This window comes from Trachypithecus francoisi, unplaced genomic scaffold, assembly GCF_009764315.1.
Source record: "Trachypithecus francoisi isolate TF-2019V2 unplaced genomic scaffold, Tfra_2.0 Lachesis_group3, whole genome shotgun sequence".
Taxonomy (NCBI): Eukaryota; Metazoa; Chordata; class Mammalia; order Primates; family Cercopithecidae; genus Trachypithecus; species Trachypithecus francoisi.
The window spans coordinates 15,676,967-15,703,586 of NW_022681468.1; the positions used below are offsets into that span (position 1 = coordinate 15,676,967).

The 26,620-nt window shown below is 49.5% G+C and overlaps 1 protein-coding gene across 9 annotated transcripts in view; it reads right to left on the minus strand.

Annotated features, from left to right (window-relative positions):
* Nucleotides 1-5,980: 5,980 nt before the first annotated feature.
* DGLUCY (D-glutamate cyclase) overlaps nucleotides 5,981-26,620 on the minus strand; it is a 161,316-nt gene continuing 140,676 nt past the window's right edge. For 6 of the 9 annotated variants that reach the window (XM_033191599.1, XM_033191601.1, XM_033191595.1 and 3 more), the window contains 4 exons: nucleotides 26,231-26,379; nucleotides 21,101-21,262; nucleotides 16,142-16,293; nucleotides 5,985-6,649 (listed from right to left, as the gene is read on the minus strand). In XM_033191599.1, the coding sequence (XP_033047490.1) occupies nucleotides 6,500-6,649; nucleotides 16,142-16,293; nucleotides 21,101-21,262; nucleotides 26,231-26,379 (613 nt within the window). In that variant the 3' untranslated portion in view covers nucleotides 5,985-6,499. Of the gene's footprint in view, nucleotides 6,650-16,141; nucleotides 16,294-21,100; nucleotides 21,263-26,230; nucleotides 26,380-26,620 lie in introns of all 9 variants that reach the window. The other 3 variants (XM_033191602.1, XM_033191603.1, XM_033191604.1) reach the window with 3 other exon arrangements.

Here is a 26,620-nt window from a genome sequence, read left to right on the forward strand (position 1 = left end):
TGTTTAGTCAGATGAGGGCTCATCTTCCTGTTTACACACAGGGCTCATCTTCCTGTTACACACACTGGTCTGTGGGTTGGCCAGACAAGAGTGGGAGAAATTTTCAGCACGAAATACATCCCCATCTGCTGATTCCTCTGACTGTTCCAACCAAAAGAGAGCCAGACTCTGACCCTCTTGGCTTGTTGCTTTTCTGAATAACCCGCTTCTTGTAGCTGGTGATCCTGAAGCCTCCATCCCTGGAATTCATCTGGCAAGACAGTGGTCCCTGATGATATTATGATTTGAATGTCCCCTCCAAAACTCAGGCTGAAATTTCATTGCCATTGTAACTATGCGAAGAGGTGGGATCTTTAAGAGATGTTAGGTCATGGATTAATGCTGTTATGGTGGGAGAGAGTTTGTTATCGGGGGAGTTCAGCCCGCTTTTTTTCTCTCTTAAGAGCTTGCTTGCCTTTCTGCTTTCTGCCATGAGATGACCCCTGCCAGATGCTGGCACCATGCTCTTGGACTTCCCACTCTCTAGAATCATAAGCCAAAGAAATGTATGTTCTTTATAAATAACCTAGTCCATGGTATTCTGTTATAGCCATAGAAAATGGACTAAGACAGATGGCATTAATCCTGAGGTTATGATGGTGCCCAGTACTCTGGGGAAATGTTGGGATTTCAATCCCATTTGCTTTAATTCAACAACTTTCAGAAGAATACTGCTAAATTACATGTTAGATATCAGTGCGGGCATATACCAGAGAGGTCATAATATCCAGTTCCCTCTCCATGAAGCCTCCTCTCTGCATTCCCCAAAAATGATAGTCCAGTCTCTCTACAAACGCTGCCAATGACAACTCACTACTACCCAAGACGACTAATTTCAGGGTTGGGCAGAAAACTTCATGCAAAGTCCAATGAGAGGCTGCTTTCTGGCAAGTCTTTCCCAAAGTGATGGCAGTGATTCAGGTCCTTCCATCACCAGAGTCCATCATCTTGGGGTCTTCCCTTTTCACCCACACAGGTAAGGGGAAGCAGCAAAAAGAGAATCTCACAGGGGTTTTTGGCCAAGTGTGGAAATGGCGAATATCCCTGCTACTCACACTCCATTGGTCAGATCCCAGTCATGTGGCCTCAACCTAACTGCAAGTGAGACTAGGGAAGGTAGTTTTCCTATGGATGCAGGCAGAATTGGTGAGCATCTGGCCATTCTCTGACAGGCAGCTCTTCAAGCCACCTCAACTTAACAGGTTTTTTGTTTTGTTTTGTTTTTTTGAGACACAGCCTTGCTGTCTCACCCAGGCTGAAGTGCAGTGGCACAATCTTGGCTCACTGCAACCTCTGCTTCTCAAGTTCAACCAATTCTCCTGCCTCAGCCTCCCAAGTAGCTGGGATTACAGGCATGTGCCACCACACCCAGCTAAATTTTGTATTTTTAGTAGAGAAGAGGGTTTTGCCATGTTGGCCAGGCTGGTCTCAAACTCCTGGCCTCGAGTGATCCACCTGCCTTGGCCTCCCAAAGTTCTGGGATTACAGGCATAAGCCACCACATCCAACCCTAAACTTAAGAGGTTTTAAGCGCCTACCTTCCTGTACCTTCATCTAAACAAAATCCCTTTCTTCAAATGTGATGCCTGGAATGTGAAGTGAGACCAAGTCTGTCTGACCTGCCGCGTGGAGAACAGGCCCATTTTTCTCTCTGCTTCTTTACTTCTGGTGAGAAATCTTATTGCTGACACACATTGAGTTTATGTGAATTGCTGGTAAGCCACATCCTCTCCACCCTGCCTAGAGGCAGTGGTTTTTTGAATCTAAGAGTTAGACTTCATTGTGCAGCCAGTGGAAGCCACATGGAGTGGGCGGGATGTAGTAGAATGCAGTGGGCTGGACCAAGTTGGGACTGGTGGTCAACAGAGCCTGTGCAATGAGGGGCAAGGAACAACCTCAGAGGAATGCCTTTCCCTGCTGAGTGATGGAGGGGCCAGAGGACCTCCGGGGGACTAAGGAGCCCTGACCTGCTTAGCTGGCTCACTTGTCTTTGATCCACCTCCTGCAGGGTCTGTGTGGCTCGTTCTCTCCTCTAGGTGCCAAGGTCCCCAGCCTGCCCTTGTTATCCATGGAGCATCCTATGCACTGTTCACCAGGACTACCTCCCCTCAGTGTTCTTGGAAATGCCCAGCGATGCTTTTATGTCCCACAAATCCATTCTGGTTGGCACCAGGCCCATATCTCACCTTAAGCCACCCCATCATTCCCTGCATGTCATCTCCTATCCCCCTGTAACCAGCTTCTTCAGGCTGCAGCCACACTCACCATGGCCACCCCATGGATACAGGTGCTTCCCCAAAGCACAGTCAAGGCTAGGATAAAAGAGCAAAGCTGAATAAAACTTTACTAAAGGTCTGAGCAGGAATCCTATAGTGGAATGGACAAGCATCAAAACTGGATTCTGGAACACAGAGCTCCTGTGGTCCTTGGGCTAGGCCCTGCTAAGGGGTCTTCTCCTGACCCTCCCTTGCACCCGAGCCCCTGATGTGGGAGCACGGGCCTGCCTCTCCCTGTAGCGGGGATGTGTTACTGAGTCTAGGACCCTTATTCTCAGCTTTTTCTGGGCTCAACCTGGTGTCAGCCTCTTTCCCAAAGAACTGGAATCCTCTCCCTATGAATTTTTGCCCATAGTGAAGATAACCCATTACGTGGTTTTATGCCTGAGACTCCTCCATGCCAAGAGAATTCTGCTGTTACTACTGCAAAACCAAAGGCCCATTTGTGTCTTCCCCCAAAACATGAGTTAGAAGCGTGCTGGCAGCTTTACCATAGTGAGGACTTCTCTCTTCTAGCCATCAAGATTGCAGAAACAGCCACACGTGGTGGCTCACGCCTGTAATCCCAGCACTTTGGGATGCCGAGGCGGGCGGATCACGAGGTCAGGAGATCGAGACCATCCTGGCTAACAAGGTGAAACCCCCATCTCTACTAAAAATACAAAAATTAGCTGGGCGTGGTGGCAGGTGACTATAGTCCCAGCTACTTGGGAGGCTGAGGCAGGAAAATGGTGTGAACCTGGGAGGTGGAGCTTGCAGTGAGCCGAGATTGCACCAGTGCACTCCAGTCTGGGCGACAGAGCGAGACTCCATCTAAAAAAAAAAAAAAAAAAAAAAGAGATTGCAGAAACGTTGGGGTACACTCTCATCAGAGGCCCTTGCTACATGGAACTCTGCAGTCCCAAATCAGGGACAAAAATCCTAATTAGAGGACACGTGACCAGGGAGGCTGCAGAGCTGAGGTGGCTTCACCGAGCCATGAGATGCCACAGAGGCCCATGTGGTTGAGTTCTCAGGATGTCGGAGGTGTCAGCCCTGCTGCCGCACCAGCATGAGCACAGCCCCTGCTGGTGGGAACTCCCCTAGAATGACAAGGGAGACATGGAGAGCCCCAACCCCAGCGGCTTCCGCCCAGGGCTGCATCACGCCCCTGCATAGGGAGAACTGCAGTCAGTCCCAGAACCACTGTGCTACATCCTAATGCTTAACTGCTGTGTGTACAATGCGGGGTTCATTTTCACCCTGTGTTCTATTCTCACAACTGTTGCTCCTTAAAGAATGAAACTCAACCTGTTTAAGGAAATGAAGGAAAACTAAGCAGGTTCAACAAACATTTGGGGTCATGGCTGCCAAGCTGGACTCCCCTGATCCGGGTGAGTCAGCTGTCACTCAGCAGTGCAACCAGCACAGGATATTGTAAGAGTGTAATGGGACACTGTCAGTGACTCAATTTCTAATGTTGTTGGGCACTGTGCAGTGGGAGCTTGTGAAAGAGATAAGGGCAAGTGACTGGAATTGTTCAGGAGGACTCTGAGCCACCTGAGCACTGGACGGGCCTGACTCACCCACAGGGTGAGTCTGCCCTCCTACACAAGGGTCCGGGCTCAGGGGGTGCAGGGGAGCAGATAGAGAGGAGGTGGAATAGTGTCAGGGTGAGGTGAGGGGCAGCAATGGTGATAAATGTTAGGCTCTTCAAAGGACCTTTTGCCGGCTGGGCGCGGTGGCTCAAGCCTGTAATCCCAGCACTTTGGGAGGCCGAGACAGGTGGATCACGAGTCAGGAGATAGAGACCATCCTGGCTAACACGGTGAAACCCCGTCTCTACTAAAAAATACAAAAAACTAGCCGGGCGAGGTGGCGGGCGCCTGTAGTCCCAGCTACTCGGGAGGCTGAGGCAGGAGAATGGCGTAAACCCGGGAGGCAGAGCTTGCAGTGAGCTGAGATCCGGCCACTGCACTCCAGCCTGGGCGACAGAGCGCGACTCCGCCTCAAAAAAAAAAAAAAAAAAAAGGACCTTTTGCCTTAGTAAACAAAATGCTGTTTGGAAAAAAAAAAATTTCAAAGGTATAAATATTTTGGTGGTGGGAGTAAATCTTCTGTAAAGCCCAAAAACTTTGTAAATATGTATTCTACATTTGTACATTTTACCATTTTCCTTTTTTGAGACAAGGTCTTGCTATGTCACCCACGCTGGAGTACAGCGGTGTGATCACAGCTCACTGCAGCCTCAAACTCCTGGGCTCAAGTGATCCTCCCACCTTAGCCCTATGAGTAGCGGGGACTACAGGTACATACCACCATGCCTGGCAAATTTTAAAAACTTTTTTTGTAGAGATGGGATTTCACTATGTTGTCCAAGCTGGTCTCAAACTTCTGGGCCCACAGGATCCTCCCACCTTGGCCTCCCAAAATGTTGAGATCACAGGTGTGAGCCACCATGCACGGCTGCTTGACTATGTCCTAATCATAATAATACCCCCTCATCGCAGGGAATGTGTTCCAAGATCCCCAGTAGATATTACTGAACTCGACTGCTGTCAGTTGCAACACGTTTCTGTTCATGTCTTCCACCCACACATGTAATGCCTTTTCCCTCTTAACTAATCACTTACCACACATTGTGGCTAGAACTTTTGCAGCTTGAAGTTTGACAACAAAACTAGCACACGTTTCTTTTTCCTTCTCAATTCTTTTTTCATTTTGCTTGTTTGTTTTGAGACAGTCTCGCTCTGTCGCCCAGGCTGGAGTGCAGTGGTGTGATCTCGGCTCACTGCAACCTCCATCTCCTGGTTTCAAGCAATTCTCCCACCTCAGTCTCCCGAGTAGCTGGCATTACAGACACCCACCACCACACCCAGCTAATTTTTTCTATTTTTGGTAGAGATGGGGTTTTACCATGTTGCCCCGGCCAGTCTCAAACTCCTGAGCTCAAGTGATCTGCCCACCTCAGCCTCCCAAAGTGCTGGGATTACAGGCGTGAGCTACAGCGCCTGGCTTTTCTTTCCTTTTTTTTTTTAAGAGTCTCACTCGGTCGCCCAGGCTGGAGTGCAGTGGCTCGATCTTGGCTTACTGCAACCTCCATCTCCTGGTTTCAAGTGATTCTCCCGCCTCAGTCTCCCGAGTAGCTGGGATGACAGACACCAGCCACCAGGCCTGGCTAATTTTTTCTATTTTTGGTAGAGACAGGGTTTAACTATGTTGTTCAGGCCAGTCTTAAACTCCTGAGCTCAAGTGATCTGCCTGCCTCAGGTTCCCAAACTGCTGGGATTATAGGAGTGAGCCACCAGGCCCGGCCTCCTTTTCAATTTCATGGATAGAAAATTCATTCTTACCATAGATCTTAGTAGCCTCAATATATGAACTTTTTCTTTATTAAGTCAAGAACTTTCACCTTTTCACTTAAAGGAAGCCCTTTATGGCCTCTCTTTGGCATATCCAAATTGCCAGCATCCCTGCTCTTGTACTTTGAGGACATTACTAAGTTAAATAAGAGGAACTTGAATATAAGCACTGCAATACCATGACAGTGGATCTGATCACCTGCTGAGTGACTAGCAGGCGGGTGGTGTATACAGCACTGGTACCCTGGACAAAGGGAGGATTCATGTCCTAGGTAGGATGGAGCAGGATGGTGCGGGATTTCATCACAATATTCAGAATAGTACACAATTTAAAACTTAAGAGTTGTTTCTTTCTGAAATCTTTCACTTAGTATTTTCGGTCTGCAGTTGGCCATGAGTAACTAAGACCACGATTAACAGAAACCACGGGTGAGGCAGGATGACTGGAGTCTGGAGTGTCCTACATGGCCTGGGAATATTTGTTCTCATGCTCTGCCTGACAGTTAATTGCTCACAAGTGTCCCCAGAAGTAACTGTTGAGAAGATTCTTGCAGACCACGTGGGTGGCCTGAAGAAGCCAGCGTGAAGGAGGGTTGAAATCAATGCCTTGAGAGTCTTAGGCATTGTCCTGTGGCAAGCCCCAGAGAAATGTTGTCCTTTGTCCACAGCACTTGCACTAACCCCTCCCAGAAAGTGGGCATGCAGTTTCCCAGGCCAGGCGAGTGTTCGTTGCTCACCAAATACCAGTGTTTGCTAGCAGGATTGTCGCCAGAAGCAGCTGCATTCTCCCCAGATGCAGAACTGCCCATTGGTAGGGACTCTGCTCACATGGAACATGGACGGTTACACCTGCGCCCTGGTGACGTCCACCAGCTTCTGGATCATCTCGGCATGGGTGTTGTGGAAGGGCAGCCCATCCACCTCCATGCCCACGATGCCTGAGACGCCACTCCGGACTTTGTGCTGCACCAAGATGCCCAGCATTTTTTCTTCCTGGAAAAAAATGGGGCAGAAATAGGAGTGGAGGGGGAGGAAAAAGAAATTTCATTTATACACATTTATAAGTGAGAAGGATCCTTTGCCTTGACATACTCGCTTTTTTAAAAAGTAAAATTTTGGTTTAAAATATTAATACCATTGGAAAAGTCATGAAAAATAACAGTGTCCTCCATCATAGCTCATTGGCCCCCAAATCCACTCCCCAGAAGCAATCAGGGGAATAGTTTGGGCTGCTTCTTTTGGTAGTTACTGTTATGTAACTAAATATGCTTTAATGGAAACATACGGTTTCTTAGTTTGTCTATTTTTAGAGATGGAGTCTTGCTATATTGCCCAGACTGGTATCAAACTCCTGGCCTCAAGTGATTCTTCTATCTCAGCCTCCTGACTAGCTGGGACTATAGGTGCACATCACTGCGCCCGGCTAGCCTGCATTTCCTTAACCCCGAAGATTGACTCCTCCTGCAGGTGCAGTGCAGGCTACTTCCTGCCCATCAGTTCCTCCCAGCCCTGGATTATCTGCCAATGGTCTTTGTGCCAAAGGGCCCCATTTCTCCTGCGACCTCTGTTAGCCTAATGTGGAGCATGTGCCAAATCCTGCTGCTGTTGCCTTCTAGACATGACCAGTGTGACTGTGGGAGTGGGAGTACCTAGGTGTAGCAGAGCCACAGAGAATACAAGCCCCCATCCTAAAGCCGCAGCCCAGGGCCTAGCAGGCAGAGTGGTTTGGGGATCAGACAGATCTGACTTGAGTCTTTCCTGGCAGGAATTTTAACTTTTCTGTGCCTCAGTGTGCTTATCTGTAAAATAGGGAGGGTGATGATAAAAGTACTCATCCTGCCTCCTTTAGAGGGTTGTTCTGAGGATTAAGTGCAAGCAAAAGCACCTAGCAGGGTCCTTGGCACACAATAGGTATTCACAAAATGAGGTTGATTTTATTGGCAGAGCTAGGTCTTCTGGCCTATTAGCCCAGAGCTTTCTCCCTTTGCTTTCCTGTTGGTAAAAAAAAAAAAAAAAAAAAAAAAAAAAAAAAAAGTGGTTTGATCCTCTTCCATCCCCCTCCTTCCAAAAATAAAGTCCCAAAGAACCACTTGCCTAAGCCACTAATGTGTCTGTCCCTAGTGAACAGCTCAAGTTCCCCTAAGGACAGTGAGTCTTAAGTGAAGGCATAAAGCAAGTCAAACACATCCTTCCTCTTCTTCCTCCTCCACAAACAAAGGCGGGAGGTGAGAGGAAGGAACCTAAGGAATCTAGAACAGGACATTAGGACAGATATAAGAAGGCTCTCGCCGGCGCGGTGGCTCACGCCTGTAATCCAGCACTTTGGGAGGCCGAGGCGGGCGATCACAAGGTCAGGAGATCGAGACCATGGTGAAACCCCGTCTCTACTAAAAATACAAAAAATTAGCCGGGCGCGGTTGCGGGCGCCTGTAGTCCCAGCTACTCAGGAGGCTGAGGCAGGAGAATGGCGTGAACCCGGGAGCGGAGCTTGCAGTGAGCCGAGATCCGGCACAGCACTCCAGCCTGGGCGGCAGAGCGAGACTCCGTCTCAAAAAAAAAAAAAAAAAAAAAAAAAAAAAAAAAAGAAGGCTCTCCCTGCTCAGGCATTTGCTCATTCATCCCACCATTGATCAAAGGTTTATTGAACACCTGCTGTGTATGTGCCAGGCCCTGAACCAGGGATACAGTGGTGAATGTGACATGGTTCCTGCCCCATGGGGTTCACAGTCTAGTTGAGTAATCAGGTAGTCATAGTACAGGATGTCACAGCACAGAGCAGGGACACCCAACCCAGCTTATTGGCATGGCTCAGGGAACATTTTCTGGAGAAGAGGTGTTACGGACTGAATATGTACCCCCAAATTTTGTATGCTGAACCTAATCCTCAATTGTTGGAATTTGAAAGTGGGGTCTTTGGGAGGTAATAAGGTTGAGATGAGGTCATGAGAGTGAGGCCTCATGATGGGATAAGTGCTCTTATAAGAAAAAGAGAAACCAGAGCTCTCGCTCTCTCCACCATATGCGGACACAGTAAGAAGGCGGCCATCTGTAAGCCAGGAACAGAGTCCCCACCAGTGAATCAAAACTATTGGCACCTTGATGTTGGACTTCCCAGCCTCTAGAACTGTGATAACTAAATTTCTGTTGTTGAAGCCGCCACCTAGTCTATAGTATTTTTTATTTAATAGCAGCTTGAACTAAGACAAGGGACAACTAGGATCAGAGGTGATGAAAGAATAAAAACGAGCCAGCTGAGAGCCCTGGAGGGTCACTCGCTGATAACTTTTTCTAAATAATAAAGAAAGCACTGGCAAATGTCAACTGCAAACTGTCTCTTCACAGCTGGCCTGAGAGCCTGCATTTCTGTTCTGCCCTGGGGGCCAAGAAGGATGTTCCTCTGTGGGAGGGAGGCCCTAAATCATTTCCACTTTCACATGTGTCCTTTGTCCAACAGTCCCTTCTCAGGAGCTACCCACCCAGAATGGCATTTCCCGCCCTTTGTTTGGGCTTTTTCCTCTCGCTTCTCTTCTCCACTGGTCATATCCTCTCTTTATGGGGGAATGTTTCTGGGACTCCTGGGGCCATTTCCTCATAGTACACTGTTTTCCCTCACCATTCTCATCCTTCTGGCCTCCAGGAAGGGCTGTGGGGTCCTCAAGGTGCACACGATCAGCCAACAGGTTTGGAGCTGACTGGCACCCAGCCTCTAAGAGACACAGGGACCAGCTGGGCCAATAGCTACTCTCTGCAAATTTCCAAGAATCATGGAATGACCATGCCATCTTCTAAGAGGCAGAGGTGGTAACAGTGGTGGAGGAGAATCACCAGGTAGCAGCTGGAGGGCAGGGGGCCCAGGGGCCACTGCACCAGTCCAGGCTGACACAACAGAGCAGGAGAGGAGGAATGAAGGACCCAAGTGAGGGAGAGTAGACAGGGCTTGGATGGGGACAGAGGCCCCAGGATTGCTGTGTGTGTGGATGCTGTGTGTGTGGATGCTGAGTGTGTAGAGGCTGAGTGTACGGGTGCTTGCTATTAAGTCACAATGGGAGCATGGTGGGTGGATATTTATGGGAGGTGATGATGCTGTTCAAAGTGGGGTGCCTTCTGGGAAGCTGGAACTGTTTTGTGTCTTAATCTTGGTGGTGGTTGCAAGGGTGTATACCTATGTAAAAATTCATCCAACTGTACACTTAAGGTGTACACACTATTGTATGTTAATTATACTTTAACAAAAATAAGTTATAAAGAATAGTAGGGTGAATGAAAGTGCTGAAAGAGAATGGAAGCCCAGAATGAGGCCCGAGGCTACTCCTGCCTCCCTGCATCACCGATCCATCAAAGCATTCATCCTTCCATCTGCTCACCCATCTACCCATCCATCCATGCATGCATCCATCTATACATCCATCCCTCCCTCCATCCCTCCATCCACCCACCTACCCACCCATCTATCCATCCATCCATCCATTATCCATCCACCCACCCATCTACCCACCCATCCATCCATCCATCATCCATCCATCTATTATCCATCCATCCCTGCATCCACCCATCCATCCATCAAACCATGCATCCATCCATTATCCATCCATCCCTCCATCCACCCATCCATCCTTCCATCCACCCACCCATCCCTCCATCCACCCACCCTTCCATCCATCCATCCATCCATTATCCATCCATCCCTCCAACCCTCCATCCCTCCCACCATCCATCCATGCATCCATCATCTCTCCATCCAACATTTCCTGAGTGCCTTCCCTGGGCCAGGCCCTGAAGTAGGGACAAATGAGTCATCATTTGTTCCTCCAAGAGCTCTCACTCTTCGGCCCCTCACTCCCTACCTACCACTGGGCATGTGAATAACAGGGTCCTCTTCTGTTTCCCCAACCCACATGGCTGCTATGCCCTGGGCTGATGGAATATTGCACATCCATGCTCACCATGGGTGCTCAGTAACTGCCCTGGAGCCAAGATGGAGCAGAGAGGGGCTGGGAGACTGGCCAGAGCCCTCAGGCAGCCCCCTTCAGCCTCCACTTCAAGGCAGTGATACAAAACAGGCCCAGCTGCTGTGTTCCTCTTCCCCAAGTACTGGGTGGAGGTAGGGGAAGTCCAGGAAACCTTTCCTGGTATTTGTTTATACCATGAGCCCCACATCTCCTTAGCCTCTTTCCTGCCCAGGCATCAGCTTCCTGGCATTGGCTCACCCCTCCCAGGGAGTGCCTCTTCTTTGTGATCTCTTGTAAAGGGCTGGCATGAGATGGGCTGGGATATGAGGTGAGGCACTCCCTTGGCCCTGGGCTCTGGCACAGGCAATGACGAGGCGGGCAAGAACGTGGTGCTGAGGCTTCCCATGGAGCAAGATGGGGCTCGTATAATCATGGTCTCACCTTGCAATAGGCAGGGGAGAGCTGGCTGCCTGGGCTGGGCTGGGGAGTGTGGCAGCGGGAGAAACAGCTCCATCTGCCTCCTGGCCACACAGGGAAAGACAGGCAGTCCCATGTGACGCCACACGGCATCTGGAGGCCCCAGCTCTGTCTTGGCCTTCACCTCCTTCTGCGCTGGCTGTGGGAGCTCTCCTTGGCATAGGCCACCTGCTGCCACCATCAAGCCTGGCTCAGGGACACCCTGACACCTGCCCCAGCCTGACTGAAGTAAAGAAAGGACCTTGTCATGATAAGAAGGATGATGATGATAATGATGGTTGGCGTTTATTGAACACTTACTACTAATCCATGCCAGACACTATGCCAGGTGCTTTACACAAAGGGACTCATTTCATCTTCCAATCACCCAAAAAGTAGATCTGTTATGACCCTACTCGAGGAAACTTAGGAATGCTGAGGTTGGTGACTTGCTCAAGGCTGAAGTGGGTGGAGCCAGGACTTGAACCAGGCAGTCAGTCAGGGCCTGTGACCTTCCTAACCACCACTTCACTCACCCAAGGCAGGCCAGATGTTTTTATAAAGGACTTGGTCCTAGGAAACACAGAAGTCTACAAACTACAGAAGTACAGAGAAGAGAGTGGCCCTAATCCAGACCAGCATCCAGGCAGAGCCGGCCTGGCTATCTGCTGTCTGAGGCCTCCATCAGCTGAGGGGAAGATGGCCCCATGAGGGGGCTTCCCGAGGCCTCATCCTTGGAGGCCTTCAGTCCCTCCCAGGGACCCACCCCCTGCCCAGAGCTCTGTCACCCTGCCGAACTGCAGCATCTTGGCCCCCAAGCTGAGTAAGACCAAGTTCTCCAGCTCCTTAGCTCCAAGCCCTCCTTATCAGCCCTTGCAGGTACCACCTGAGTGTCCCTGTAAAGTGTCATCAATTGGCTCTTGGCTCTTGATGACGTCTGAGGAATGCTTGCCCTCAAGTACAACCCAAGGGCACTGCCTCTCCCTCACTCTGAGGCTCCCCTGGGCCAAGAGCCAGAGTGGGCAAGGTGTGCCTGGGTAGTGGTGTCCACCTTCCCTGGCCTCCTCGGCAGGGTGCCCACTTCTACCACACTCACAGTCAGATCCCTAAGAACCCCTGTCCCCAAATGCAACTCACTGAGCAGAGCTGTGGGACATTTCTCTGCCCCAACCAATCAAGCTTTGCCACTAGCTCAGGCCACAGCTCTGCCCAGCATCTCTAGATGACTCAAGGACCCCCACGTAGTGACCCGCAGAACTCTAGCTATTCTAGATTCTAGCTATTTCCCTTGCACACTGTATGGCTTCATGTCCCCATACCTTTTGCTTATGTGGTTTCTGCTGCCTAGAAGGCCTTTTCTACCCTTCCTTACCTGGCTACTTATATCCTACTCACTCCTCAGGACAGCTCAGTGCCACCTCCTCCAGGCAGCCTTCCCTGAACTCTCTGAGCTAAGCACTGTTTTCTGTGCTCCCACAGAAGCTTTTTTAAAATTTTTAAAATTTTTTTGAGACGGGATCTCACTCTGTCATACAGGCTAGAGTATAGTGGCATCATCATGGCTCACTGCAACCTCCGCCTCCCAAGTTCAAGTGATTCTCATGTCTCAGCCTCTCGAATAGCTGGGACTACAGGTTTCACCATATTGACCAGGCTGGTCTTGAACTCTTGGCCTCAAGTGATTCTCCCGCCTCAGCCTCCCAAAGTTCTGGGAATACAGGTGAGAGCCACCACGCCCGGCCTCCCACTGAAGCTTACTGTGCCCATTACATCTTGGCTCCTGAAACTGCCTGTCACATGTAGTCTCCCCAGTGGACCCTGAGTGCCCCACCCAGGGAGACTCCTCATTGTCCCCTAGAGCAAGCCTGGGCCTGCCCAGGAGAGGGGCTCAACAAACATGTGTTTGTACTTTTGCTTTTAAAAGTCCCCATTTTAGGCCAGGCACGGTGGCTCACGCCTGTATTCCCAGCACTTTGGGAGGCTGAGGCTGAGGCAGATCACTTTAAGTCAGGAGTTCAAGACCAGCCTGGCCAACATGGTGAAACCCTGTCACTACTAAAAATACAAAAATTAGCCAGGTGTGGTGGCGTGCACCTGTAATCCCAGCTACTCAGGAGACTGAGGCAGGAGAATCGCTCAAAGCTGGGAGGCAGAGGTTGCAGTGAGCCAAGACTGCTCCACTGTACTCCAGCCTGGGCGACAGAGCGAGACTCTGTCTCAAAAAAGAAAAAAAAAAAAACCCATTGTATGTTCTTTATAAGGGTGGTACATTATTAATCGATTTACGAAGGACTGGGTAGAAATACAGAAGGAAAAGTTTCCATCTGCATGTTGGGCTGTGTGGATTTCTTTGGCTGGATTTGTTCTTTTGTGTCTGCGTGAATCAGGAATCATGTGTGAAGCAGCCCATGCGTGTTTTTTTCCAGTTCAGATCCAGGAAGTATAAAGAAAGCACAAAAGGCCCTCTGGGCCCCTCGAGGGCAGACCATTTCCCTCTGAAAATGTCACCACAGCTGCCTGAGCTCCCCCTCCCCCATCCCTCTTCCCTGGCACTACCAGGAACTGGGACACTTCTGAGTGGTATTGGGAAAAGCCCAGAGAATGGAGTCACAGAGACCTAGACTTGGATCCCAGCTCTGCCTCTCAGCTGAGTGGTCTCAGGCAAGCCACCGGCTTCTCAGAGCCCCAGCTCCCTTGTCTGTAAAATGGGAATGACACCACCAATCCAGGCAGATGCTGGGGAGAAAAAGAGGCCAGAGGCAGGAAGGAGAAAGATACAGAGAAAGAGAGAGGGAGGGACAGACAGAAGGAAAAAGGGAAGAGACAGGGCGCAAGATAACAGAAAAGAAAGACAGAAAAGAGCCTGGGCGTGGTGGCTCACGCCTGGAATCCCAGCACTTTGGGAGGCTGAGGCAGGTGGATCACCTGAGGTCAGGAGTTCAAGACCAGCCTTGCCAACTTGGTGAAATCCTGTCTCTACTAAAAATACAAAAAAAATTAGCTGGGCATGGTGGTGGGCACCTGTAATCCCAGTTACTCGAGAGGCTAAGGCAGAAGAATTGATCGAACTTGGTGGGTGGAGGTTGCAGTGAGCCAAGATTGTGCCACTATACTCCAGCCTGGGTGACAAGAGTGAAACTCTGCCAAAAAAAAAAAAAAAAGACAGAAAAGAGGCAGCAATGCAGATGTCTGGTTGCAGACGTTAGGAGGTATCGGGCCTGCCCACTGGCAGGGGACTTGCAGCAATGGCCCACCCAATCTCGGGCTCTTCTGCAGGTTCAGTGCTCAGGAGCCTCCTGCCTCTTGGATTTACCTTCCCATCTCCCCAGACCTTCCACACTCTCTTCCGCAACCTTCGACACCCACCTGTAATCCCTCAGGCTGCTGTCCGCTCACAGGCTGCTGTCCGCTCACATCTAACCCAGGATTTAGATGGAAAGTCAGAGCTTTGGCCCCATTTTCCCAAGGTCCAAATTACCCAGGAAGATTCCCCAAGTAGGTGTCCCGTTAGGGACTGAGGCACTATGGATGTCCCGCAAGTCTGGTCCACCAGCTTCTCCTCCAGGAGGGGCAGGTCCCATCTCCTTGAGGAGCCCCAGAGGAGGCAGGTTAGAGCCTGGAATTGGTGTTAGGGGCGGGGCTTGCTCTACAGGGACCATGGAAATTGAGGACCAAGGAAGGAAGGGCCAGTCCCGCCGCCACCTCGCTGCTCAGGCTTGGGTGCTGGGCGCTGGTCGCCTCTCTTTTGCATTTTCCCCATATGCATGTGTGAGTTCACATAAGTTAGACAGGCACACGTTGATGCCCTTCCTCTGCACTGGGCTAGAGCGTACCTAGAACTGCAAACACTCCAGAGCATGGGCTCTGCAGTCGGAGGAGCTCAGACAAAAGCCACCTGCTGCTGCCTCTCAGGGAGAGTGCTCAGGAGAAAGTGAGTGTTCTTGGGCCCAGCTAATATGATCTGTCCCTTCCCAAGGATTCTCTTTTTTTTTTTTTTTTTGAGACAGGGTCTCCCTCTGTCTCCAAGGCTGGAGTGCAGTGGTGTGAACATAGTTCACTGCAGCCTTGGATTCCTGGGCTCAAGCGATCCTCCCACTTCAGCCTCCCAGGTAGCTGGGACCACAGGTGCATGCCACCGGGCCTGGCTAATTTTTAAAATTTTTTTCTAGAGACGAGGTCTCACCATGTTGTCCAGGCTGTTCTTGAACTTCTGGGCTCAGGTGATCCTCCTGCCTTGGCCTCCCAAAGTACTGAGAGACACGAGTGACCACACCCAGCTGGACCAGGGATTCTTAATGGCCCCAGACTACTTGAAGAATCTGATGAAACCACAGAGTCTTGCCCAGAAAAATACATGTACAGGAACAATTGTGCAAACAGTTTCAGCGGCTCATGGACGTCCTCCTTATGGGCCCTGGGGTCTGAAGCCCTCTTCTACTTTTGTCTCACCCCTTACCTCCTGCTCTCCACCTCAAGAGCTATCTTCCCCAAACCATCACTAAGCCTGTCCTCATCCCCCAAGCCCCTGTTCCCCCCATTCCTCCCACTGGGATTCCTCTCCTTCTACCCGGCTTATTCCTTGCAGCCTCCAGCCCACAGGATTCTCTTCCCACCTTATCTGTCCCCCTTAGCACTTTCCTTAGTATGACTGATTGACTCACTCTGGAGGTTTTAGGGGCCTCACTGGGTGGTGTGTTCCTTGCAGGAGGCTGATAGGGCACCTGCCCACCACCACCAGTATGAAGTACCCACCATGGATGAGGCATTCAGTTCCTCCAACAATGCTGACAGCACCCATTTTACAGACGAAGAAAATGAGGCTCAGAGAAGCTAAGCAACTCACCTACAGTCAAACTAGAAGGAATATGGTCACCTGGATCAGGCCTGCCATACGATTCAGGACCACGAGTAATGTAAAGGGCACCCGATCCAGGAGACCTCTGCTTCAAGACTGGCTCTGCCTCTGGCTTTTGAGGGGCAGCAGGGTGCCAGACCTTGGCTTATGGCTTGGGACCTCAGGCCTGCTGCTCATCCAGGGTAAAAGCTGCTTCCAGGCGAGTGGATGGCTGGGGTTTGTTACCTTAATGACCGACGGGAGGGCCTGCATCCAGGCCTGATCTCCAGGTGCCCTGGAGGGTCCGACTGCTTTCCTCAGGTACTGACTGTGGACGGCACATGAGTACAGGATGTAGAGCGCGCAGGCCAAGGCATAGCCTCCCCAGTTAGAAACACCTAGAACAGCAAAACAAGATTCCATCATGGAATTGGAAAAGTCATGTGTCTGTCAGCCTGCCTCTAGGAAGCAGAACTATCTTCAGGACTGGTCCCCAGACCCGTAACACCAGTATCACCTGGGAACCGGCTAGAAACACGAACTCTTTGGCCCCAGCCAGAACTACTGAATAAAAAGCTCAGCAGGAGAGGAGGGGAAAGGAACAAGCTGAATTTTCTTTATTTTTATTTATAATTATTATTATTTTTTGAGACGAAGTCTTGCTCTGTCGCCCAGGCTGGAGTGTAGTGGTGTGATCTCCGCTCACTGCAACCTCTGCCTCCTGGGTTCAAGTGATTCTCCTGCCTCAGCCTCTTGAGCAGCTGGGACTGCAGGTGCGTGCCACCACGCCCAGCTAATTTTTATATTTTTAGAAGAGACGGGGTTTCACCATATTGGCCAGGCTGGTCTCACATCAGGGGCCCGTGCTCCCACATCAGGGGCTTGGGTGCAAGGGAGGGTCAGGAGAAGACCCCTTAGCAGGGCCCAGCCCAAGGACCACAGGAGCTCTGTGTTCCAGAATCCAGTTTTGACCTTGTGATCCACCCACCTCGGCCTCCCAAAGTTCTGGGATTACAGACATGAGCCACTGCACCCGGCCTATCTTTATTTTTAATTTTTTTAGTGATGGGGTCTCCCTCTGTCCCCCAGGCTAGCGTGATCATAGCTCATTGGGGTAGAACCTCAAACTCCTGGGCTCAAGTGATCCTCCTGCCTCAGCCTCCCAAGTAGCTGGGATTATAGGTGCACCTGACTGAGTTTTGATAAACCCTCTATGTGAGTCTGATTCAAGCTAAAGTTTGAAAACCCTTGCTCTAAACTACTTAACACACTGCTAATGACCATCAGAAAAAAAGGTTGAGGCAATAACCCTAGAAACCCATTCCAAAACACTCAACATGAAGAAACTCTCCCTTCTGGCTGAGCTGAATCCCCTGTGCCACATGGAAGTCCACCCTCAGAGGGCAGGAAACAGCCCTGTCACGCTGGATCACATGGCCTCTTCACGTGCTCAAAGATCACTCCCAGATCAGCCTCAGACTTCCCTTCTTTTTCCATCACAGGCCCACAGGGCTTATTCCTCAGTTTTGGGACCATCTCCTTGGCTTTTCCCTGGAACCTGCTTGAGTTCTCCATGCAGCTGAAAAAGAATTGATGAAGGCCCTGCTAAGCTCTAGGTGCAGAGCTCTACGAAAGAGAGGTCACTCCCGTCCAGGAGAGGAGGGGCTGTGCACACGGCCAGCCACGGGTCACTGTGACTGAGATGTTCATGCAGGATTATGGGAGCATGAGGAGGCAGCACTCATTCTGACTGGTTTAGGAAAGATTCACAGAAAGTGGGTCTTTTAATATGGGCCTCGTAGGTTGGGTAAAATTTTGCCAGAAGAGGGGTGGAGGAATGGGAGTAATTCCAGTTTAAAAAAAAAAACAAAAAAAAACCTAACAAAAAAAAACCCCCTTAGCCAGGCGCGGCGGCTCACGCCTGTAATCCCAGCACTTCAGGAGGTCAAAATGGGCAGATCACCTGAGGTCAGGAGTTGGAGACCAGTCTGGCCAACATGGTGAAACCCTATCTCTACTAAAAGTACAAAAATCAGGAGGGCTTGGTGGCGGGAGCCTGTAATTCCAGCTACTCAGGAGGCTGAGGCAGGAAAACCACTTGAACCTGGGAGGTGGAGGTTGCAGTGAGCCAAGATTGTGCCACTGCACTCTAGTCTGGGCAACAGACCAAGATTCCATCTCAAACAAACAAACAAACAAACAAACAAAAAATCTTTAGTGAGTACAAAGGCATGTGGCATGAAAATACAAGGCATATATCAAAATGTGGCAGGTAAAGACCATATGCTAAAAATAATACTGTATTTTACTGATTTTAAGATGTACTTTTGTTACACTTACATCTCTGAAATTGAGATTACAGATTACAGATTGAGATTAATTGTAATCTCAATTACAATTACAGATTGAGATTACAATTGAGATCTCAATTGAGATTACAGATTGAGATTAATTGTAAGATACTTACAATTAATAGTATCTTACAGTTATAATTGTGTTTTCCTTAGTAGTATGTAAATTATTGGTAATTATTGTCATCAATTACATTTTTTTTTTCTTTTTATAAGACAGAGTCTCACTCTGTCACCCAGGCTGGAGTGCAGTGGCACAATCATAGCTCACTGTAACCTGGAGCTCTTGGACTCAAGTGACCTTCCTGCCTTGGCTTCCCAAAGTGCTGGGATTTTTTATTTTATTTATTTATTTTTTGAGATGGAGTCTCGCTCTGTCGCCCAGGCTGGAGTGCAATGGCGTGATCTCGGCTCACTGCAGGCTCCGCCTCCTGGGTTCACGCCATTCTCCTGCCTCAGCCTCCTGAGTAGCTGGGACTACAGGCACCCGCCACCACGCCTGGCTAATTTTTTGTATTTTTAGTAGAGATGGGGTTTCACTGTGTTAGCCAGGATGGTCTTGATCTCCTGACCTTGTGATCTGCCTGCCTCGGCCTCCCAAAGTGCTGGGATTATAGGCGTGAGCCACAGCACCCAGCCTTTTTTTCATTTTTAAATAAAGACAGGGTCTCACTCTGTCACCCAGGCTGGAGTGCAGTGGCACAAGCATAGCTCACTGTAACCTGGAACTCTAGGACTCAAGTGATCCTCTTGCCTTGGCTTCCCAAAGTGCTGGGATTACAGGCATGAGCCACTATGCCTGGCCATCAGTGACATCTTATATTGAATGGAATAGAGTATCTTCTTTGATTGAATATTTACAACATGTGGCACTGTTATAAATGCCTTACACAGACTAGTTCCTGGAGTCCTTACAAGAAGCTTGTGAGGTGTAAGTACTGTTATTATCTCCATTTGAAAACTGGGAAACAGACACAGAGATATCACTAAGCCCAGCTAATATTTAAAAAATTTTTCATAGAGACAAGTTCCCGCTACATTGCCCAGGCTGGTCTCAAACTCCTAGCGTCAAATGGTCTTCCTGCCTCAGTCTCCCAAAGTGTTAGGATTATATAGCTATGAGTCACTGCACCCAGCCTTCTCCTTCTCTTAACATTGTCGTTTGCAGCCGGGCGCGGTGGCTCAAGCCTGTAATCCCAGCACTTTGGGAGGCCGAGACGGGCGGATCGCGAGGTCAGGAGATCGAGACCATCCTGGCTAACATGGTGAAACCCCGCCTCTACTAAAAAATACAAAAAACTAGCCGTGCGAGGTGGCGGGTGCCTGTAGTCCCAGCTACTCGGGAGGCTGAGGCAGGAGAATGGCGTAAACCCGGGAGGCAGAGCTTGCAGTGAGCTGAGATTCGGCCACTGCCCTCCAGCCCAGGCGACAGAGCGAGACTCCGTCTCAAAACACAAACAAACAAACAAACAAAACATTGTCGTTTTCAGGGCAGAAGTTTGAAACTTTAGTGAAGTCCAGCTTATCAACTGTTTCTTTCATGGATAATGTCTTTGGTGTTGTTATCTAAAAAGTCATAATCAGTCAGACATGGTGGCTCATGCCTGTAATCCCAGCACTTTCGGAGGCCGAGGCAGGTGGATACTTGAGGTCAGGAGTTTGAGACCAGTGTGGCCAACATGGTGAAACCCCATCTGTACTAAAAATATACAAAAATTATCCAGGTGTGGTGGCATGTACCTGTAATCCCAGCTACTTGGGAGGCTGAGGCAGGAGAATCACTTGAACCCAGGAAGTTGCAGTGACCAAGATGGCACAAAAAAAAAAAAAGAAGAGGAAGAGGAGGAAGAGGAACAGGAAGAAGAAGAGAGGAAGAGGAGGAAGAGGAACAGGAAGAAGAAGAGAGGAAGAGGAAGAAGAGGAGGAGGAGGAGGAAGAAAGAAGAAGAAAGAAGAAAGAAGAAGAAGAAGGAGAATGCCCTGGCCTACTTGAAAATGACTCATTTTTCCCTCCCCCTGATGCAAATGAGGGGATTTTTCTCTGATATTCATTGTGAGAACTTGGTTGAGCGCCCAGAGGCAAAACTCACAAGAGCACGAGGGCCCTCAGACCACTGTGTCCCCTGGATTTTTAAACTCTCATACTTGCCCGTACTGAGCCTCCAGCCATTTCTCAATTATGAAAAAGGTTTTCCCACCCCGGCACTGGTTCCCACAAGGTTCCACTCCTCTCCAGACTATGATCAAGAAGTGGGAGACAGCCTTTTTCAGGGATCTTCCAATTTTCTTGAAATTTGGGGTGAGGCCAAAGGAGGAGGCCAGACCTAGAAGGACCTGGACACAGGAAAAGTGGGTCCTGCAGGAAAGGAGCAACAGTGGGAGGCGCAGGGAAGCCCAAGGCAGAAGTAGGTGAAAGGAAAGGTGGAAAGCTTCTTGCATCCTCCAAACACTTACCAGATAATTTGCTTACTGTCCATGCAGATAAAAGCACAGATGACTCTCTTTAGAAAGGCCTTCCTGACCACTGGTCTGAAGTAGCCCTCCCATCACCCTCTCTCAGCTATCTGTACTATCGCCCCCAAAGCTCTCATTACTCTTTAGAATCATCTGACGCGTTTATTCGTCAGGGCTCATTCTCTATCTCCCAGTCCTAGAATGGGAGCTCTGTGGAGCAGGGTCACTGCAGCTATAACCCCGGTGCTCAGAACACTGCCTGGCACACCGTAAATGGTTGTTGAATGACTGAATGAAAGGTCAGAGACTAAGCACCACCTCCCCTCCCTCCCCTGGTGCCCTCTGCACTACTCGCAGAGAAGAGCTGCTGGTCTGGTCAGACTCCAAGCCAGATCCCTCACCCTGGGTAGCCGGCTGGACTGGGCAGCCATCCGAGTGCTCACCAGCAATGACGGCAAAGTCAGCCTCCACGTTGCAGGCGATGACATCCCCGTGCCGTATGTGCCTCCTCACAGCCTCCTTGACTTTACCCATTCCAAGCTCATTACCTCCATCACCGACTCCTGAAGGGAAGGGGAGATGAGTCAGTGCCCGGGACCAGGGCAAAACGGGGAGGCCTGAAGCAAGGCACCCCTACGTGTGCTTGTTGCCTTTCAGAAGGCAAAGACGTTGGCTCTGGATATATTCTCAGACAACCAGGAGTTGTGTTTCTTCCCCTTAGGCCTTCTAGAAACTTCTTTAGTTAAAAATGAGTCCACGTTTGGAACATACCACAGTGTGGGCATGTCCCCTTTTGGGTCACATTCTCCAGCCAAGATGGAGCATGTTCTATGTTCTTGGTGCCAGGCCCATGGGAGATGTGGGTATGGTGACACTCAGGACCTCCCTTCCAGTGGCTCCGGCTCACTGAGCCCCCTGGGGGATCTGGTGCAAAGTCAGTTCTAGAGCTTACTTTAAAGGCTTCTGCTGAAAGAATGTGAAATGTATGTGTTTTAGTTCATTTTAATCTATACCAGAGGGGTGCCTGGTTAACATCTGAAATATCATAATCAGGAATACACACTCCAAGTGTGGTTAGTGAGCATTTGAAAGAGCCCATAGTCTTGAGGCCCATCTGATAGTCCGCATCACAGAATTTGTTAATTAGCATAATAAATGAATGCTAGAATAAATACATATTAGAAATGATTTAATTCATCGGTGAAATCAATGGTGTTCAAGATAGGTGGATTGGCTAAAAATAACTAGCAGGTATATGGATAAGATTTAAAAATCTAGTCTGGGTACAGTGGCTCATGCCTGTAATCCCAGCACTTGGGAGGCCAAAGCAGGCAGATCACTTGAGATCAGGAGTTCGAGACCAGTCTGGCTAATACGGCAAAACCTCGTCTCTACTAAAGGTACAAAAGTTACCCACGTACGGTGGCACATGCCTGTAGTCCCAGCTACTGTGGAGGCTGAGTCAGGAGAATCACTTGAAACTGGGAGGCAGAGGTTGTAGGGAGCTGAGATCACACCACTGCACTCCAGTCTGGGTAACAGAGCAAGACTCCATCTCAAAAAAAACCAAAAATCTAGCAAGCCCTGAAGCATGTACCCTTTGAGGTGGTGCTGTAGATCTGGGGACACAGCTCCTGTGTCCAGATATTTCTGGAGGATTCTGTAAACTAGATGTTCAACCCAGAGGGCTGGACTCCCCAAGCCTACAGAACAGGTACATCATTGTCTTTGTGTCTGCTTTTATAAAGGCTTGGAAGATGTGGAAGAATTCTGCCAGAGGCTAGTGTTCACTGTTGTGGGATCTAGATCTGATCCATCTCAAGCATCAGGGACTGGATTTGGCCAAAAGAATGACACAATTGTGAAGGACCAAACACCTTAGATTTATATCCTGATGGTTCTTCTCAGAATAGTTCTCTAGATCTATGATAGCCCACTGAATGAGGGTAATAACACCCACCATGTAACATTGTTATCTCGTCTATAGCTGTCTCCTTTTAGCATCTTATGAATTCCATCTCGTTTGGGCTTCACGTCCATCCTGTCATGGATATCGTGATCCTCACTGTACAGAGCTGGCAGTCCCTGATGGGGGCAGTACCTGGGCGGTCAGTGGAAGGTGGAGACTTAAACCCAGGTAACTTGATTCTCAATTGAGCACTATGCCCATGACATGGCAGTTGCCCATGGAACCTGAGGAATAGGAGGTTTGATGCAGAAGAAGAGAAACAGGAAAATTCAGGAGGTAGCCTTGCTGGGCAGGAGGGTCTGGGGGGGCCACAGGAGGAGACTGGGCTCCTGAGGCCATGAGAAGGCCCAAGGATCTACAAAGGGGGCGGTTCGAAGCCATGAACAGCCAGCTCCACCTGCTTCCTCTGGGATCTCAGGGTTGTCACAGCACAGATGGGGGTCCCATTCTGGGCGTGGGAGGATGGGATTGCTCTAGCAGCTCCCTCAGACCCTGTTTGTCCCTGTAGCCACAGAGACCTCTTTCTTCCTTCTCCACTCTGAGAACCCCTCCCCCACAGACTGAGGTCCTCCGCCTGCCCAACCCGAGGGACAGGAAGCTGGAAGCCACCCGCACTGTGTGCACCACACCCACAGCCTCTTCTGGGAAAGGCCAGGGCGATTTGCAGAAACTTTCTAATCAGCCTAGAAGGCTCTCACTGTCTCATCAAAACCTCAAAAGCCAAAGACTAATGAGTCTGGGAAACACTCGGAAACATGGAATGACAAACAAGCCTTCATTACCCCAGGGCCTGAGACCCACCCAGAGGGAAGAAAGGTTCTCCTTGGGGCTTATATTAAACCTTTCAGCAATTCATAAAGGCATGATTCCCTGATAAAGGGCTGGGGCCCCAGGAGTCCGTAGTCTACTCCTAATGCTACCAGCAACACTAATTAGCTGGGCGATCTGAGAAAACCTCCTGGGACTCACCTTACCTGCCTCACAGGGTTTTCAGAGGCTTAAACACTACAGTGAATGTGAAGCCTCTTGGAAAAGTACAACGTTTTGTGCAAACACAAATTATCACATTATTATTATTTTTGAGACAGCATCTCACTCTTGTTGCCCAGGCTGGAATGCAGTGGCACGATCTCGGCTCACTGTAACTTCCACCTCCTGGGTTCAAGCGATTCTCCTGCCTCAGCCTCCTGAGGAGCTGGAATTACAGGTGCCCACCACCATGTCTGGTTAATTTTTTAATATATTTAATAGAGACGGGGTTTTCCCATGTTGGCTAGGCTCGTCTGGAACTCCTGAGCTCAGGTGATTCACCTGCCTCGGCCTCCCGAAGTGCTGGAATTACAGGCGTGAGCCATCGCGCCCAGCCCACATTATTATATTATTAACAATTGGAGGCCAGGCTCAGTGGCTCATGCCTGTAATTGAAACACTTTGGGAGGCTGAGGTGGGAAGATAGCTTGAGCTCAGGAGTTCGAGACCAGGCTGAGCAATATAGTGAGACCTTATCTCTACCAAAAAATTTTTTTAAGTTAGCCAAGCGGCCGGGCATGGTGGCTCACACCTGTAATCCCAGCACTTTGGAAGGCTGAGGCAGGTGCATCATGAGGTCAAGAAATCGAGACTATCCTCGCCAACATGGTGAAACCCCGTGTCTACTAAAAATACAAAAATTAGCTGGGCTTGGTGGCATGCATCTATAGTCTCAGCTACTCAGGAAGCTGAGGCAGGGGAATCACTTAAACCTGGGAGGCAGAGGTTGCAGTGAGCCGAGATCGCGCCACTGCACTCCAGTCTGGCAACACAGCGAGACTTTGTCTCAAAAAGAAAAAAAAAAAAGTTACCTGTCAGGCCTCTGAGTCCAAGCTAAGCCATCCTATCCCCTGTGACCTGCACGTAGACATCCAGATGGCCTTAAGCAACTGAAGAGCCACAAAAGAAGTGAAAATAGCCAGTTCCTGCCTTCACTGATGACATTCCACCATTGTGATTTGTTCCTGCCCTACCCTGATCCATTGACTTTGTGATAATACACCCTCCCTGTCCTTGCGATAATGTACTTTGTGATATTCCCCTCCCTTGTGTATGCACTTTGTACTATACATTTTCCCCACCCTTCAGAAGGTACTTTGTAATATCCTCCCCCGCCCTTCAGAAGGTACTTTGTAATATCCTCCCCCACCCTTCAGAAGGTACTTTGTGGCCGGGCGCGGTGGCTCAAGCCTGTAATCCCAGCACTTTGGGAGGCCGAGATCACGAGGTCAGGAGATCGAGACCATCCTGGCTAACATGGTGAAACCCCGTCTCTACTAAAAATACAAAAAACTAGCCGGGCGAGGTGGCGGGCGCCTGTAGTCCCAGCTACTCGGGAGGCTGAGGCAGGAGAATGGCGTGAACCCGGGAGGCGGAGCTTGCAGTGAGCTGAGATCTGGCCACTGCACTCCAGTCCGGGCGACAGAGCGAGACTCCGCCTCAAAAAAAAAAAAAAAGAAGGTACTTTGTAATATTCTCCCTGCCCTTGAGAATGTATTTTGTGAGATCTACTCCCTGCCTGCAAAAACTTGCTCCTAACTCCACCACCTATCCCAAACCTATAAGAACTAATGATAATCCCACCACCCTTCACTGACTTTTTTCATACTCAGCCTGCCTGCACCCAGGTGAAATAAACAGCCCTGTTGCTCACACAAAGCCTGTTGGTGGACTCTCTTCACATGGATGCACGTGACATTACCCAAGCATGGTAGCACAGCCTGTAGTCCCAGCTACTCGGGAGGCTGAGATGGGAGGATTGCTTGAGTCCAGGAGGTGGAGATTGCAGTGAGCTGAGATTGTACCACCACACACCAGCCTGGGCAACAGAGTGAGACTCTGCCTCAAAAAAAAAATGGAAATACTAACCATGTATAGGTTAATTTTTAAATTAACATGCTTCATAAAATAATATATGGTACATTCGGTCCTATATGACCAAAATAATACGCCATGCTTCAATTTTACTATTGATATTACTTTAATATTAGTTTTATTACTTTAGAGTAGGGCAAATAGAATACGTTTTCCCTCCCTTGCTTGTGGGGATGTTGGATTTCTAAATGGCGGTGTCATTAGTGTCTATACCAACCATAATGAACAAAAACTGTCTTTGCAGTGGAAAATGATGGTCCCCACATAACTCTTTCTGGTCATGTGTTCAACAGTCAATAAAAAGACATTTCAGCTGAGCACGGTGGCTCACGCCTGTAATTCCAGCACCTTGGGAGGCTGAGGCAGGTAGATCACTTGAGGTCAGGAGTTCAAGACCAGCCTGGCCAACATGGTGAAACCTCGTCTCTACCAAACATACAAAAATTAGCCAGGCGTGGTGGTGCGTGCCTGTAACCCCAGCTACTTGGGAGGCTGAGGCAGGACAATCACTTGAACCCAGGAGGCAGAGGTTGGAGTGAGCCAAGATCGTGCCACTGCACTCCGGCCTGGGTGACAGAACAAAATTCCATAACAACAACAACAAAAAGATACTTCACAGGGCCATGTTCTTGGTGCATCCCCAGTACCCCATACTTACCAGTTGATGAGATTCCGGGAATCTTCTTTGCAGCAAGAAAAAGATCGTCAATGGGGTCAACCAAGTGCTTGATGTTCATCTTCCTTGCATTGTAGTAATTGCCATCGGCAGCCCTTCCAGCGCGCTCTATGGCCACCAGGTGGTCAAATCTGCCAGGAAGCAAAGGTCAGAGGGTCCTTATGGAGAGGTGGCTGCTTTGCTGGGTCATGCCTTCTTGTGTTTGTGCGAAGGATGCTTCTCTCTTTCTTTGCTTCCTCCATTACTGCAGAACTTGGTGGCACATCTACTCCAGGCCAAGACCTGTGCTGGAGGCTAGTCTATCAAATCAGTTTAAGATACAACATTGGGGCTGGGCACGATGGTTCATGCCTATAATCCCAGCACTTTGGG